Genomic DNA, 15,979 nt, shown 5'->3' on the forward strand with positions numbered 1-15,979 from the left:
TGTATAAGATGCATTACATTAAATCATTTTTATTTCAAATTTGTATTTAACTCTTTATATATTTTGATGAATATAACTCTTATGGTTATAATATTATATTACGATTTATTCTGTTATGCAAGGGAATATTTTTGGAATAATGCAGATATTTTGAAAGTGTACAGAAAAGTCATAATTCAATCTCTATCTTTCTTCTTTTTCTTCTTTTTTTGAAGACACGGGACACGTTGTGCTGGAGAAGTTGCTGCTGTTGCCAGCAATGGCATCTGTGGTGTCGGAGTGGCATACAATGCCAAGATCGGAGGTGAGTTGGCGTATTTAAACATACATTTATCGTGTTTTATCACGTACAGTCTATTGTCAGCACACACCCTGCCCTTTCTAATATTTGAATTGCAAAACACCTCAGTGACGCATCCAATTAGCTTTGCATTCAGATTAGCCCTGTCTCTGTCCATTAAACTGTATGATAACTCTTCCTCCGCTCCGTACCGAGAGCACTTCAGAAGAGGAACTCCATTAGTGATGGCTTCATGAGCTCAAGTGGGACAGTTATCACAGGCTCCAGCACAGGTCCCTTTGCGCCAACGATTTGGACGCTAGCATATGTAATCCTTTTAATTGACTGAGGTGATTTTATCCTTTTCGGTGCAGATTTTCTGCTGTCTACAGGCTCTTGGACTCAGGGATAAATGTCATTGATAGTGTCGCAAAAAAAATCTCACTTTAGATTATCAATATAATAAAATGCTTCACTTTACTGTGTAAATTCACTCAAATATGCAAATTGTCATTATTAATTGTCACCCTTATGTTGTGCAAAATACTGTTTGACTTTCTTTGGTTTAACACAAGGAGATGTTAAGCAGAATTTATTTACTGCTCTTCTCCAGTACGATAACTTCATAACGATAGCTGTTCATCACCCAAAGCTATCATATGACTGCAAAAGAATGATAGTACACAAGCTGTATGAACTGTGTGTATTATGAGGTCACACTGGCTCTATACAGCAGCAGCCATTATAGCATTTTTAAGCACTGACTAATCAAACAACATTTAGGTTCTGTATGTTCAGAGAGAAATTGCTTTTAACGACACCCAGGAGATTTTGGAGATTTATTTTAAACTTTGACTTTGAAACACTCTACATTGTATGTTTTCTCCCATTTATAGTTTTTGCTGGTGATTGTTATAAGAGGTGTTCACCTAGCATCACTAAAGCACTGACCATTTTGTCAGAACCTCTAGTTTGCATGTTTTGTTTAGTTGTCTGATGTTTTTCCCCTACGGGAGAATTGCAATCTCCATTTTACAAAAAAAATAAAAAATAAAATAAAATAGTGGTTCTCAATTTATCCAGAATCGTGCAGCTCTAATGCATCATAAAATAACAGCACACACTTTCCCTCAAAAAATTGCATGATTTAACGTATCACTCACAGCCATAATACAAACAGGGTGCAGGGTGTGTTATTTTATGATGCGAGATGCATTTGAATTTGATGCAATTTGGCTAATGAAAATGGGCAAAAAAGGAGAACAATGGCAGGATTTTATATTCTCAAAAACATTTCTTAAGAATGTTCTTATCTTTGTTCTTAAGTTTGTTCTAAAGACAAAACTTAAGAATTTGAATTCCTGAAAAAATGCTCTTAAAAATCATCGTAAATAACCCATTAGAGCTATGATAACCTTGCCTTAAATAAATTCCCAAATGTTTGATGTTTAATACATTTATTGAGTTGTTTCAAATATTAAGCAACATAACACTAGCTAGATAGAATACATATTACATTGGATCTGCAAAGCGAGTAAAGTGACTGATCGAGATGGACGTGCCGAAAACCCTGTGTGCGCTGCTTATATTTATTATGGTAATTGGCAGACAGCGGAAAAACAGGAATTTTGAGGGTTTTTTTCTTCGTTGGGTTGATCAGCAAGTCTGCCATACAGTATGAAAACACCAAAGTGTGGGTGGGTGTTCTCTGTTGACAGGGGTTTAGTTAGCAACCACCTAAGCACTGTGATGGTGAGTTTTACTGGGCAACCACCACCAATCTTGTTTTTGTTTTTTTCAGGGACTAAATATATGCTACATTTCAAATCTTCCCATTTATGCAGAAAGATAATGCATTATGGGTAATGTGCATTTCTTTTTTGTCAGCTTTGTTTTTCTCTAAAGCAGCTGTTTTTGAATTAGCCTCCTAATGAGAAGCAGTGAAGGATAAATCTTCCTGTGCCCAGTTTCACCTTCAATCCAGGGGGAAATCTTTGCTTAATAAGCAGCAGATACTTATAATATATGATATATACACACACATACAGTGTGTGTGTGTGTGTGTGTGTCTGTCTATAGATGCCTTATTAGCGGTTGTTTCTGGGCAATATTGTAACAGTCAAAGCCGGTCCGAGAACATTCGAGAGCAATTTGACTGAGCGTCTGCAGCTGTATTTAGACGCATGTTACTATCTATATCTGCAATAGACTTCAGCAGATGATTTTATAAACTAACACAATACAAGACGAAGGCGTCAGCTAACACGATATTAAAAAGTTACCTTAGTAAAAGTTAAAATATAAAAAAAATACCATAGCAAAAACCTGTAATATTGAGTTAATACATAAAAACACAAAGCAATACATTTTCACCTGTGAAATGTTATCCCATTTCTGGGATGTTGTGGCATCATTGATTCTTACTGTGAGTGACGATTCCAAGATGCCGGGCGTGCCAATGTGTCTGGAGCGGTCGAATGTGGCACCTATGTATTTATGGCAGATACTACTCCTAATGTACCATGAGGACAGAAGGCAGAGAGAACTGGAGGTCTTTGGAAAGCTGACCCATAACATCAGCCCAAACTGGCAGGCAGTGCTTCTGCTAGAGGAAGGCTGAATGTGGAGATGGCAGCGCACTAGCAGAGATGGCACACAACACGGCTAATTCCTCTGCCAGAACTCATTAAGAGAGAATATTGTTTTGAAAGATTTGGAGGAAACAGTAGAGAGTACATTTGTTAAAATTTGCTTTATAAAGAATAAACCTGAGGTTTCATGTTGCATTTTTGAGGGGACGTAGAGTATTTGTATTTACCAAGTCTGAATAAAAAGTTCCCTTCTTTTGTTGCCACAGTGCGTCCGTGTATATCTGTTATGCCTTTCTCATTTCCTGGGAAGTAATCATAGCCAGCTCTCTCTTTGTCCTGTGGGGATATTTGGGACTTTAGGAATGCAGATATGGGATAGTAACATTGTCTTTCCAAGATGCTGTGCTGTATTTTTCTGTAGTTGTTGTCGGTTTGTTTGCAGTTCTGTCTGCACCAATGCTCTCAGATTGCTTTGGAAAACCTGAAAGGACTGAACTTTTGTTTATTTGCACTAACCCGTATGAGGGCAACCTTGAGTAACCTCGCCCCCTTGTGTATCAAAGGAGTGATTCACATTGTTTTGAAGATGTTTGACTCTGATTTCTCATCTTTACCACTTTAAAAACTAAGAGCTGTGGGCAGAATGTGCTCTCTTTTTTTTTTTATTCGAGGCTGAGATAACATTCTGATGCTGGGATCACAATAACTCAACACCTCTGACATTTTTGGACCAAACGCTCTGGCTCGTTCCCAAACCCACAATTCGGTTTAAGATTCCCTTTTGTACAGGGAAGTGGAAAAAGATAAGATGGTCTCCTCTGTTGTGAAGCATCTGTGAAGGGATGTTTGAAAGAGAAGAATGTAGCCGCTTGTCACCTTTGAATGAACTCCAAATTCGAACACGAGATCGCATGCACTCATCCTTTTACTTTTAAAAGAACTTTTATATGCAGCACTATCTGTTTGTGCACCTCGTTCCTTTCATGCTGCAAGTTATAAACAGCAAAAATATCTCTATCAGATGGGGGTTTTAGTAGGGTTATTCAAAGTGGTTTCTTTGTATTCAGCTTTTCTGTATGTTTAGTTATGTTGCATCTCTGCGCGTTCTCTTAAAAACATTGGTAATCAATTTACTTGCTTGCTTCTCAAAGGAAATATAGGTTCTGGCATTGGGCCGCTAATTAACTTCTTGACAGGCAGGTTAGGGGTTGGAAGTATAAGAAAGAAATGACACACTAAACGGTTTTAAAGTTTTCATTGACACCATTTATAATAATACACATTCAAATGTAATGAAAGATTGTTTTTCACTTTAAACATTGTTTAAAGTATTTGATATGTAATTTATTTTTATTCATGTAATATACATTTTTTATTTTTTATTTTTTTCAGTTATGACATTAAGTTCAAAATGAACAGTAAAGACATTTATAATGTTGCAAAATTGTTTTATTTCAAATAAATGCTGTTTTTGTGAACTTTCTATTTATCAAAGGAACCTATAAAAATGTATCACAGTTTTTCATTCAAAGGATTTTAGCATTGATATAATAAATGTTTCTTGAGCAGTAAATCCGCATTAATATGATGATTTCTGAAGGATCATGTGACACTGAAGACTGGAGTAATGATGCTGAAAATTCAGCTTTGCATCACATGAATAAATTACCTATGACATATTAAAGTAGGAAACAGTTTTTTAAAATTGCAATAATATTTTTACAATATTACTGTTTTTACTGTATTTTTTAATCAAATATATGTAGCCTTGGTGAACATAAGAGACTTCTTTCAAAAACATTAAAACATGTTACCAGTTATAGCCCTCTTTAGCATTTTTTTTTTTTTTGCGTCTGAATTCTGCATTTTTTACTAATATCACTGTAAATCTAGATATTATGGAATCCGTTTCCCCTAACATCCCATCTAAATGTGAAATGCTTGTAATGGCCATCCCCTATCATGTGGCAGTTTTCACAACAATTCTTAACCTTTTATCATCTCATCTAAATAGAGGTATTACAATAATCATTGCAAAAATAATTTAACCAAAGTATTTGTTCATAATTTGCTCTCTGTCCTATGCTTTAATGTGTATGATGTTTTGTGTTTTGCAGGTGTGCGTATGTTGGATGGAGAGGTCACTGATGTGGTGGAAGCTCAGTCCCTTAGTCTCAACCCAAATCACATCGACATCTACAGCGCCAGCTGGGGACCCGAAGATGACGGCAAAACGGTGGACGGACCTGCAAAGTTGGCCAAAGAGGCTTTCCTACGTGGTGTATTAGAGGTTTGGCATCTCTTTAATCTCAACTTGTTGCACTTTGTCATTTTAGCTGATGATCAGAAACACTATTCTTCACTTTTGCCTCATTTTATTTTATGCTGGAAGGCTGTTTATATCCCTTCTCTAAAACTATTATACCTCTCTGCACATTAGAATTAAATTGGCTTGTATTACTGTACCTTTAAGACTTATCTGAATAGTACGTATATGCAAATGTTAGTTCTTAAAAATGAAAATGCTGTCATGATTTACTAATTTTCTATTTAGATTGAAAATAGATAATTTTTACTTCCTTTAGAAGGGATTGAATGCAATGCAAAATAATTAATTACAAAAATTTGAGGCTGTTTATTTATTTGTAAACCAAGGTACCAGTGCTTGGTACGAAGTCTAGTTTTTTCATTAGGGTGGACTAGGGAGGACGTTTTGCTCTGTGAATGTCTACATAAAACCCATTTCAAACGAGCAAAGAAAAGGTCCTGTTTTCCATGACTTGTACAATTGCTTCTGTGACTCATGAGCTATTTTCACTGTTTCCTGCCATTATCTACTACATCAGTTGGTCTACAAACAGTAGATGTGCTTTCATTGATATTCTTGTGCTGAAATGGTCCTATCTGAGCCTGAATTTGCCTCTTAAACTTGAACTTTTACCAGCAGCGTCATTTAGAGGGTAGAAATTAGTGTTTTAAATTATAATTTTTTCTTATTTGCTTTGAAGTTAGCGATGTCATGGTGGCTTTGGAAGGGATGAACTGTATTTGATATTGCCACACTTCATTTGCGAGTGCCTTGAGTCATAAAAGCACTTGCTAGTCAGAGTGAAGTTTGTTTAATTTAGAATGTCACATTAAATGGCAATTCTAACTGAGACATCTTCATGCAGATTTTCCAGAGCGTGAACAGTATTGACATTCTTAATACCTAATTACTTAACGCCATTTGAGCTAAACTGCTATCATGCGTGGGGTAACGGAACGGCATTAGTTTTAGCCCTTCACTCACACATGAACGGGGTTGTAAAACTGGCTGTCGGCCAATAAAAGGACAATGGAAGAGAATCGTGCCAAGATGCTACCTACCGCATTGTCTATAGGAGCAGACTTTTTATAGAAACATTATGGGAGATGACTATGTCAGATTGATTTGCATCACTTAAAGGGATAGATCTTCCCAAAAATGTCAATTCTGTCATCATTTACTCACCCTCATGTTGTAGCAAACCACTATGACTTACTTGTTTCTATGGAACACAAAAAACCTGACAATTTTCGGTTTTGTTTGTTTGTTTGCTTTTTGGCTTTTTTTTTGTGTGTTTTGTTGCTTTGTTTAATTTTTACAGTTGAATTATCAAAATATTCTCTTTTGAAGATAGAAAGTCAAACAGGTTTGGAATGACATCGGGGTCAGTAAGTGATGAAAGAATTGAAGTGAAGAAAATTGTTCAGTTTCCACGTTCATGGAAACATGTAAGCTATGCATTAAATATTACAACTGTGTAAAAAGACTATATTTTATAGTCTAAGACAAAGATACTAACATTAAACAGGCCCCTGAATGGCATATTATATTTTAAAGTTGGTTTTCTTTATCAGCGGTCAACAGCAAAAGCATTTTAAATTGTGCAACAAATATTTCAAAATGTCTTTCACTTATAATTTCCTTTGATATCAGTAGAGTCACAGCATCCGCTGACATATGGGGAAACTCTAGTGTGCAAGCACTCTTTACTTATTTTAAAATGATCACTCTCGTTCTTTTTTCTCCATTTACATTGTTTGATTATCCCTTAGTCGGAGTTAAGATACTACTTTAATATTCAACAATATTCAGAGGTACTTATTGATGTTTTACTGTAACCAGTGAAAATATTAAGTTTTAAGTAGGTGTTAGGGATACCAAATATAAAAATATTTTTTTAACCTATTACACAGAATACATCCATATTTATTTATATTTTCTAGCCATTGTTACATGCGTGTGCTAGCAGTTAGATTTGTTTGGTGAACAAGATCCATTTTGTGTGGGGAAAAGGCCAATGCAAATGTGGCTCTGGTCTGTGTAAACACCCTCACTGAATGGATGCCCACAATCGAGCAGGTGTGTGCTGTAACCGAGAGCAAACTCTGAAAGACGGAGCCAAACGTTGCACCGCAGACTTTTATTTGGTGCATTGTTGAAATTGTAAGGTACAGTAATGACCGTACAAAAACACAACGATCAAAAGTATCGAGCAAACAGCATCTGAATCTAATTATTTGCACTGCTGCCCTTTCCTTGTGGCAACATGGTGAAATGAAAGTCGCGGCTATTGAAATATGCCTTGTTAATGTGGTGCGTGCATTTTTCACAAGCTTATTATCAGTTCTGACAATTTGCTTTTGTATTACTGTGCTTCATCTGAGAAGTAGACCACAAGAGCCCCGTGCTGTTTGTGTCTTTCATTTGCGCATGAAAATAAACATGCATGATAAATGACTTGAGAACATTAGCTTTGTTCCACAAGGTCCTTTCAAAATCATCTGGCCCGGCAATCGAAACCATGATGGTGCTTTAATAGTCCATGACACTGAAAATCCTTTCTGGGAGACAATACTTTCCAGACTCCACTCATCACAAATAGTATCCACTTGTTTTGAGTACTGTCCCCGGTAATTCTTCCATCTCAGACTTGGCAGCGCAGTGCTCGAATCTGGCTCTCAACATCTTAACGGCATTTGATTGGGCTTGCATGAAGGGAAATGCATTTGAGTGACTGTTTCTTCTCCCAAATTCTAGGGCCGCGGAGGACGGGGGTCCATCTTCGTGTGGGCTTCAGGGAACGGCGGCCGCGAGAAGGACAGCTGCAATTGTGACGGCTACACCAATAGCATCTACACGCTGTCGATCAGCAGCAGTACGCAGAACGGCAACGTGCCCTGGTACAGCGAGGCCTGTTCGTCCACCCTCGCCACAACCTACAGCAGTGGAGGCCTCAATGAGAAACAGATTGTGAGTCTCTTTCTCTCTCCGCCTCCAGATAATCAGCACCAGTTATCCTTTAATTGAAGAAGTGGCATAGCTAATCTAATCCAAAAATAAAGGATCTGAAAACAGTTGGAGTTCAGAAGATAAACTGCCAAGCCAATTTATTAAGAATTGTTGCAGCGTCTTTAAAGTTCTTACAGGCTTTTTGGCTGTCAATGAATACTGCGGTCACTAGTGAGGGGGAAGATAGATGCTCTCATCTTCATGGCCCTTTAAGCGCTTTTCCAAGCCTTACTCTGTTTAAAAGCCTTAAAAAACACGGATTTTATTGTGAATCAAAACCATAACCTCTCACTATCACGCATGGTTTGTGTTTGCGCTTAATGATGATTGTTATGTCAAGCATCACAATTTTTATTGTTTATACTTACAAACCCCAGCCCCGAGCATTTCACCGTGTCCTAACCAGACAAAGCGACAAGCCATAAAAGTTATAGTATCTCTTCCTTGTAAATCAAATTGTGCAGCTTGTTAAGGAGAGGTGTTCTATTACTTTACGTATCATACTTACAATTTTGGCCTGTCAGATGATAAAATTGGAAAAAAGGTCATTGGAAGACCATATCTAGAGACCAGAATATCATGGAGATTTTTAGGTGGTAACTTGATCCAATAGGCAACTACCCAGGGGCCAGATTCACACATGTTCTAAAATATTTCCTCAAGAGAATCTTGTTTTTCTTAATAACGAAATGACAGACTTATGGTGATTTCAGATTGTAAGGATTGTACTCGCAAATCAACTCAATGCCATCGTTTTCCACTGCTTGCAGATTACTGTTATAATCAAAATAAGCACACACACTATTTTAGTTGTGACTGGCTTGGCGAGCGATCAGTGTCACCATTTTTAATGTGCCTTGTTTAAATAGTTATTTTTAAATAACCTGTCTCAAGATGGACTGGCTATTGCTTTCATTTGCCCTCCGTCTTTCTTGCGCCTCCTGTGTATGTGCTGAATGCTGCTGAAAATTCTGCCGTAATTTGATCATATTAAGAAAAGAGATCCCTGTTTGACTCATCCGTTCAGCAAAAATGTATGTTGAACATAATCATGAATAAACTCCTAATTACTGCTTATTAATAGTTAGTAAGGTAGTTGTTAAGTTTAGGTATTGGGTAGGATTAATGGATGTAGAATATGGTCATGCAGAATAAGGCATTAATATGTGCTTTATACGTACTAATAAACAGGCAATATCCTAGTAATATGGATGCGAATAAGCAACTAGTTAATAGTGAGAATTGGACCCTAAACTAAAGTGTTACCTTTGTATGTAGCTAGTGTTATGTTGTAATGATTACAACAACAATTGAAACAACCCAATAAATTCATTAAACATCTTACCTTTCAGAATTTAAAACAAGTTTGAGGTTATCCAACTTAGTTAATTACCATGGTTTTTCAGAGCTTTTCAGAACATCTTAGTAACCCCAAAGCAACACCCTGGCATAGTGACGATGGCATTTACATGAGCAAGCAACCCTCTCGTGTTCTTCAGAAAATGTTCAACTCCATTTTCAAAACATGAATATCCTTGTGATTCAAAACAATACCTCACTGTCATAGCATTAAATTTTCTTTTGCTCCTTTTTCGGTTTTGTTTCCTTACCCGGCTCAGTGCCGACCGAGGCACACACCCAAGCATTGTTTTCATAACCGGCTGTGCCTGACTGAGTCATCCATTGTCCAGCATTCAAGACACAGACACTACTGTTCACAATGGAGGTGTGCTTCTAAAGGACAGAAGCCTGATATACCCGCTGTTTTCCTTGCAGCAGAGACTCTGCTAGGCGATATCCCTCTCCTGTGGTCTCCCACGATTCATTTTTAAGTGTACAAATGCTGAATTCTCCTGTCATCGCTCCTGTCATTCAGCCTCTGCCATTTTGAGCAATTAGTCACGCAAGGAGGTCTGTCGCAGTCAGTGCACATCCTATGATGCCTGGCTTTTTAAGTGTCACCCATCAACCCTTTTGTGTTTGCATTTGTCTAGCTTTGTCTCAGCTCTGTCTGTGTGACCCTGAGGGCTTAAAGATGCTGCGCTTTTTACCCTGAAGTGTCGAAAATGTCAAACATTTATCTGAACCACCTGGGTCACTTTACGGGCTTAAACTAAATGAATAAAAATTTTGTGTTTTTTTGACATTTTCTGAAGAATATGTGAGTGCTGCTTGCCCATCCTAAGGCATTGGTATGCAGTTGCTAGGAAGTGCTGGGTGGTTGCCTACTGGCCCAAGTGGAAAGAGCCCAATTCCCAAGTCTCTATGAAATTCTGGTCCCCAGTTCCCCCCCCCACACATAATTTGTCTGCTAAAATTAAAAGGCGAAAAGAGTCACATCAGAATTTGATACTAAGTGTTTTGTGTTCGTGTTTGTTCGAATTCCTGATTGTAAGTAAGAGCAACAATAATAGAGATGCTTGACACCATTAGCAAGATTGTTAAAGGAGTCATAAATGGAAAAAAGTTTCCCCTGATTTTTTGACACACACTACCGGTCAAACATTTGAATTAATTAAGGTTTTTAAAATTATTTTTAAGGTCTCTTATCATCACTAAGGCTGCATTTATTTCATGAAAAAATAAAGTAGAATGTGATGTAAATGAAGTCCTTAAATACTTTTTTGTTTGACAAGAGACGCACGTGTCTTTAAATGGTGTGTTTAAACCAGAAGGCTAAAGTCATTGTAGAAAATGGCATTTTATTACAAAAATATGACAGTTTTTGATGTAAAAATCCTATTAATATTATAAGTGCACCTCAGGATAAAATAATTTTGAGAAATGCAGTGACTTCATTGTCATGTTGGTATTGTGTTCCCTTCTGGAATAATTAGATTTTCCCATCATATCAGTGATGTGAAATGTTGTCTCGCTCTATTTCCTGTTTCAGGTTACTACAGACCTCAGGCAGAAGTGCACAGACTCCCACACAGGCACCTCTGCCTCGGCCCCACTGGCGGCAGGAATCATCGCCCTCGCCCTTGAGGCCAAGTAAGTCGTCCGAAGCGTGTTTGTTCTGTCCTCGAGCGAGGTCATATTTCTTCCAGCTCTTTGAGTGACCGTAGGCTTTTAAAATAAAATGGTTACTAGCTAGATTGGCAGACTGGAAATAACCTTCAAATTCTCATTTGTATCAAATGCATGCATTGAGCGGCAGTTTTTATTTATATAGTTTTAAATGAATTTACCCTCAACAATATAACCTTTATGACTCTACCTGTAGCTTATCAGTGACCTTTATAAAAGGCTAGAAGAGATTATCTTGGAGAGCTGCGAAGCATGCCGGCAGTTTTGAGTTTCGTTCCACCATGTATCTCACGTTTGAAAGGCACTAACAGTTTGACTTCTCTCTGCAGTAAAAACCTAACCTGGAGAGACATGCAGCATCTGGTTGTGAGGACGTCAAACCCTGCCCACCTCAGCACCAATGACTGGAAGATAAATGGAGTGGGTCGCCGAGGTAAAAGCCCATCTCGTTGCTTTTCATTGCTCCCTCCCTTTTCCTTTCCCTGCGGTTTTTCTTTCCACTTTTCCAGCTGCTTGAACATTTTGTGATGTAATCGATAACATTATCATTGACTGCACCAATCGGCAAACAGCTCTGGATCTCTTAATGATATCAGCCTCTTTTATTCACCTCTTTACTTATAATGTCAGTCTTTTAAACTGGCTTTATAGTTACTTTCAACAGTATTGATTTTTCTCTCTGTCTTACAGTAAGCCATTCTTATGGATACGGTCTGCTGGATGCTGGGGCTATAGTATCTCTGGCAAAGAACTGGACAAATGTTGGACCTCAGCAGAAGTGTGTCCTTTCCTTGGTGTCTGAGCCCATGTAGGTTAAACCCTCCAAACTAGATCACAGACTTAAAGGGGTTGGTTCACCAAAAGAGGGCAATTCTGTCATCATTTTCTCACCTTCATGTTCATCCAAACCCATAGGAGATTTTAGACTGAATGTTCACTCTGCTGTTGTCCATAGTGAAACCATCCAGTGACCAGGGACTGCCGATCTTTAAAAAACACAAAAAACAAACAAACAAGATATACACAAGCTTAACATGTTTAGTCTTCATTCACTTTCATTGCATAGATAAAGGCCTGATTTTTGTGGTGCAGAAAGTGCAGACTGAATCTCGGAAATATAGTCTTAAAAATTGTTTTGCATTTCATAGAATTTGACATTTTTTGAATGATGTTAATCAAAAATACTTCAGATTCCTGGTTTAGTCCAATTATCAAACCACAAAATAAAATAGAATAGAAATCCATTGTAACATCATTAATGTATTTTGATTTAATCATTGCTGAGTAAAAGTTTTGTTTTATTTATTTTTATTTTGAATGGTAGTGTTTATGAATGATATTATACATTTTTTATTTATTTTTCAGTTGCAATTGAAAAAATTCAACCCCCATTGCAAATCAGGTTTATTGGCAAAATGTACAGACTTTCAGCTGTTTGCAGTGAACAAATCAAACAAAAGTAATTGAAATACCTCAGCACAACAAATGTTTCAAGTGGTTTCCCCAAATTCAACTGAAAATGCAACTTTTAATGATTTCTAATTATTTTTGGGGGGAAATATAAGTCCTAAATTACAAACAGCAGTGTGAATGTTCTGCAAACCTAAAAACTAATTTTGTCTTCCAAGGAAGGACGTCAGTTTGAAACAACATAAGGGTGAATAAATTGTGACAATTTTCATTTTTGTGTGAACTAAACCCTCCATAATAGATGAAACTGCATTCTTAGTTGATTCTACACTAACATGTGGCAAACTGAGGTTCTTTGGTGCACACAACTGGGTTGATGTTTTAAATTCAGTGCTGCTAAAAAGGTCATGGAGTGCAAGAGGAAACAGGAATAAGAAACGAGGTGGGAGCGAACCATCACTTTTGATGGTCTATCACATTTAAATTTAGAGCTGGGCAATTTGAATGATACCTCAATGCATGAGACATCTCCACGCCTGCAGAGCATGTTTATAAGTGGTAATGACTTACAGATAAGCTTGTTACATCCACGTTCGTCACACCATCACTACTGACATCTTGGAACTCAAGACGGACCCTCAAAGTGCTTCTTCTCCAATCTTGCCTCTCACTCAGCGTATCATATCTGTCTCTAAAAATTCACCCTCTTTTTATCCCTTCTTCCAGTTATCCTTTATGGTTCACCAATGTTACGGAAAGATCAAGGGGTTTTGGAGCAAAGCCCAATTTAACATGCTGGTTGCAGAAGTCACAGAGCAAAGTGATTACGGGCCGCCTCACTTTGGCTCTGCCATACGTTTCTTCATTTTTCTGCTTGCAACATCTCTGACTTGAAGCCTTGCACAGAGGGGGTTTACGCTTCATTCCTCATGGACTTGTCAGAGGCTGTAGCATGTCGTTCTCTCTCTTTATTTAAGCTCTTCTTCCTGTGTTACCATGTCTCTGGTGAGGAGGGCCGAGCCGCTCTAAGCTCCTTACAGGATTGGGCTTAGACTGCCAAAAGCCTACTGGCTCCTGTAGCGTTCATTGGTGGCACAAGTCTTAACCTGGCTCAACTTTTCTGATGAACCAGGAATGTTTTTTGCACCCTTCAGTGTTGTAGAAAAGGTTTGATACAGCATAACACTCCTGTATATAACACTAAATATCAGTAAGATATTTATTTGTATAATTTTATTTCGTGTTAAATTACTAAAATACCAGTTTGAGTTGCAGAGTCAACAATAAGTCAATTGTAGTGCTTTCAAAACATTGTTTAAAGGTGAAGTATGTAAGATTAACATATTGTAGCAGGCAGAGCCAAAGGGGGTTTTGCTGCTGTGGGACCACGCGACTTTGAGCTTCTTTTTTTGGTAAATTGCGTAAAAAAATTGCGGGTCGCATTTATTTATTTATTTTTATTAAATTTTTTTATAAAACCTTTTTTTTTTTAAATATGGTTGCTTGTTAGGAAAATCTGACAAGCAACTTTGTTTCTTTACACTTATGGTCGCTAAAAGTAGATATATGGTTCGAATTAATTTTATTATAAATATGTGCCTGGCTATTTTACAGCTCCCCGTCAGTGCTCTTGTCTTTTTCTCCAATCCTATTCTGCGGAGGATTGTGTGTAATTTGTTGAAATTTGCAGCAATTTTTTTGCTTTTTTAAAAATGTACTTCTTTTTTTGCTTTTCAAACTCAGAGTGGTTTCAGTTTCATATGTTGCAGGCTCATTTATTGATAATAAATAATTGATAATAACATTGATGATAATAGAATAGTCTTGTTGGCTGAAACGCGTAGGCATGTTTTTATTTTTATGAGACTAGCCATGGATTAATAAATAATAATAATAATAATAATTCATTACATTTATATAGCGCTTTTCTCAGCACTCAAAGCGCTTTACATAGAAGGGGGAATCTCCTCAACCACCACCAATGTGCAGCATCCACTTGGATGATGCGACGGCAGCCATATTGCGCCAGAACGCCCACCACACACCAGCTTACTGGTGGAGAGGAGACAGTGATGAAGCCAATCAGTATGGGGATGATTAGGAGGCCATGATGGACAGAGGCCACTGGGCAAATTTGGCCAGGATGCCGGGGTTACACCCCTACTCTTTCGAAAGACATCCTGGGATTTTTAATGACCACAGAGAGTCAGGGCCTCGGTTTAACGTCTCATCCGAAGGACGGTGCTCTTTAACAGTATAGTGTCCCCGTCACTATACTGGGGCATTAGGACCCACACAGACCACAGGGTGAGCACCCCCCTGCTGGCCTCACTAACACCTCTTCCAGCAGCAACCTGGTTTTCTCAGGAGGTCTCCCATCCAGGTACTAACCAGGCCCAGCCCTGCTTAGCTTCAGTGGGCAACCAGTCTTGGGCTACAGGGTGACATGGCTGCTGGATAATAGAATAGTATAAAGTAATAAAGGCTTTTTAATCTTCATCCTCCTGAGTGCCTCAGACCTTTATCTTAAGATAATAGAATAGTATTGAGCTTGTTGTGTTGGGCTTTATTTTGAAGCTGCGGTTGCTTATTTGTCTTGCAAGAGTTGGCAACACTGACCATGACTGATGCATTGCATGCGTTATAGAAGTGCAAGTCTATAGGGGTGGTGGCGCAATGGATAAGACACATGCCTTTGGCGTGAGAGACCCGGGTTCGAATCCACTGTGAGACACCAATATGTCCCTGAGCAAGACACTTAACCCCTAGTTGCTCCAGAGGCGTGCGACCTCTGACATATATAGCAATTGTAAGTCGCTTTGGATAAAAGCGTCAGCTAAATGAATAAATGTAAATGTAAGTCAAAAATCACTGCATTTAGACCTTCAAAGATAAAACGGGCCGTTAACAAGTCCAGGTAAATAGACCATTGTGATGCTATGCATTAGGGGTGGTGTGCGAATGGGACGTTTGCAAGATTGTTCAAAAGTATGCTTTATTTTTGTATTTCCGCCAAATGCCACTAAGTATCGCAGACATTACATACTTCACATGTTGTCAATTGCTGGTGGTGCGCGTTTGGGAAATAAACACCTGTTGGTCCAAAAAATTTTTGGAAATCTGTTAAAGGTTAATACAAAGTAATAGTCTCTTAATGGATTTCAGTGAACCCCAGGGTAACTTACTATTTTGAATCATGTGGCTTTGCATGAAGATGTGGGCTATTGCTTTTATAAGCTGTTGAACTAACAATTTTCACCTGCTGGATGATAAATAAAAATATCTAGTGTTGTGACTGTTAACAGCTATATGGTGGTTCTTGGTAGAGAATTTTTTGATAATCCTACACTG

At 38.0% G+C, this 15,979-nt stretch overlaps 1 protein-coding gene across 2 annotated transcripts in view; it reads left to right on the top strand.

Moving 5' to 3' along the window:
• furina (furin (paired basic amino acid cleaving enzyme) a) overlaps positions 1-15,979 on the top strand; it is a 94,360-nt gene that overhangs the window by 68,435 nt on the left and 9,946 nt on the right. For both annotated transcript variants that reach the window (XM_082157540.1, XM_082157541.1), the window contains exons 7-12: positions 216-304; positions 4,989-5,161; positions 7,937-8,149; positions 11,082-11,182; positions 11,548-11,651; positions 11,909-12,026. In XM_082157540.1, coding sequence (XP_082013666.1) covers positions 216-304; positions 4,989-5,161; positions 7,937-8,149; positions 11,082-11,182; positions 11,548-11,651; positions 11,909-12,026 — 798 coding nt within the window. The remainder of the gene's footprint in view (positions 1-215; positions 305-4,988; positions 5,162-7,936; positions 8,150-11,081; positions 11,183-11,547; positions 11,652-11,908; positions 12,027-15,979) is intronic.

Source organism: Leuciscus leuciscus (assembly GCF_965113295.1).
Source record: "Leuciscus leuciscus genome assembly, chromosome: 2".
NCBI lineage: Eukaryota > Metazoa > Chordata > Actinopteri > Cypriniformes > Leuciscidae > Leuciscus > Leuciscus leuciscus.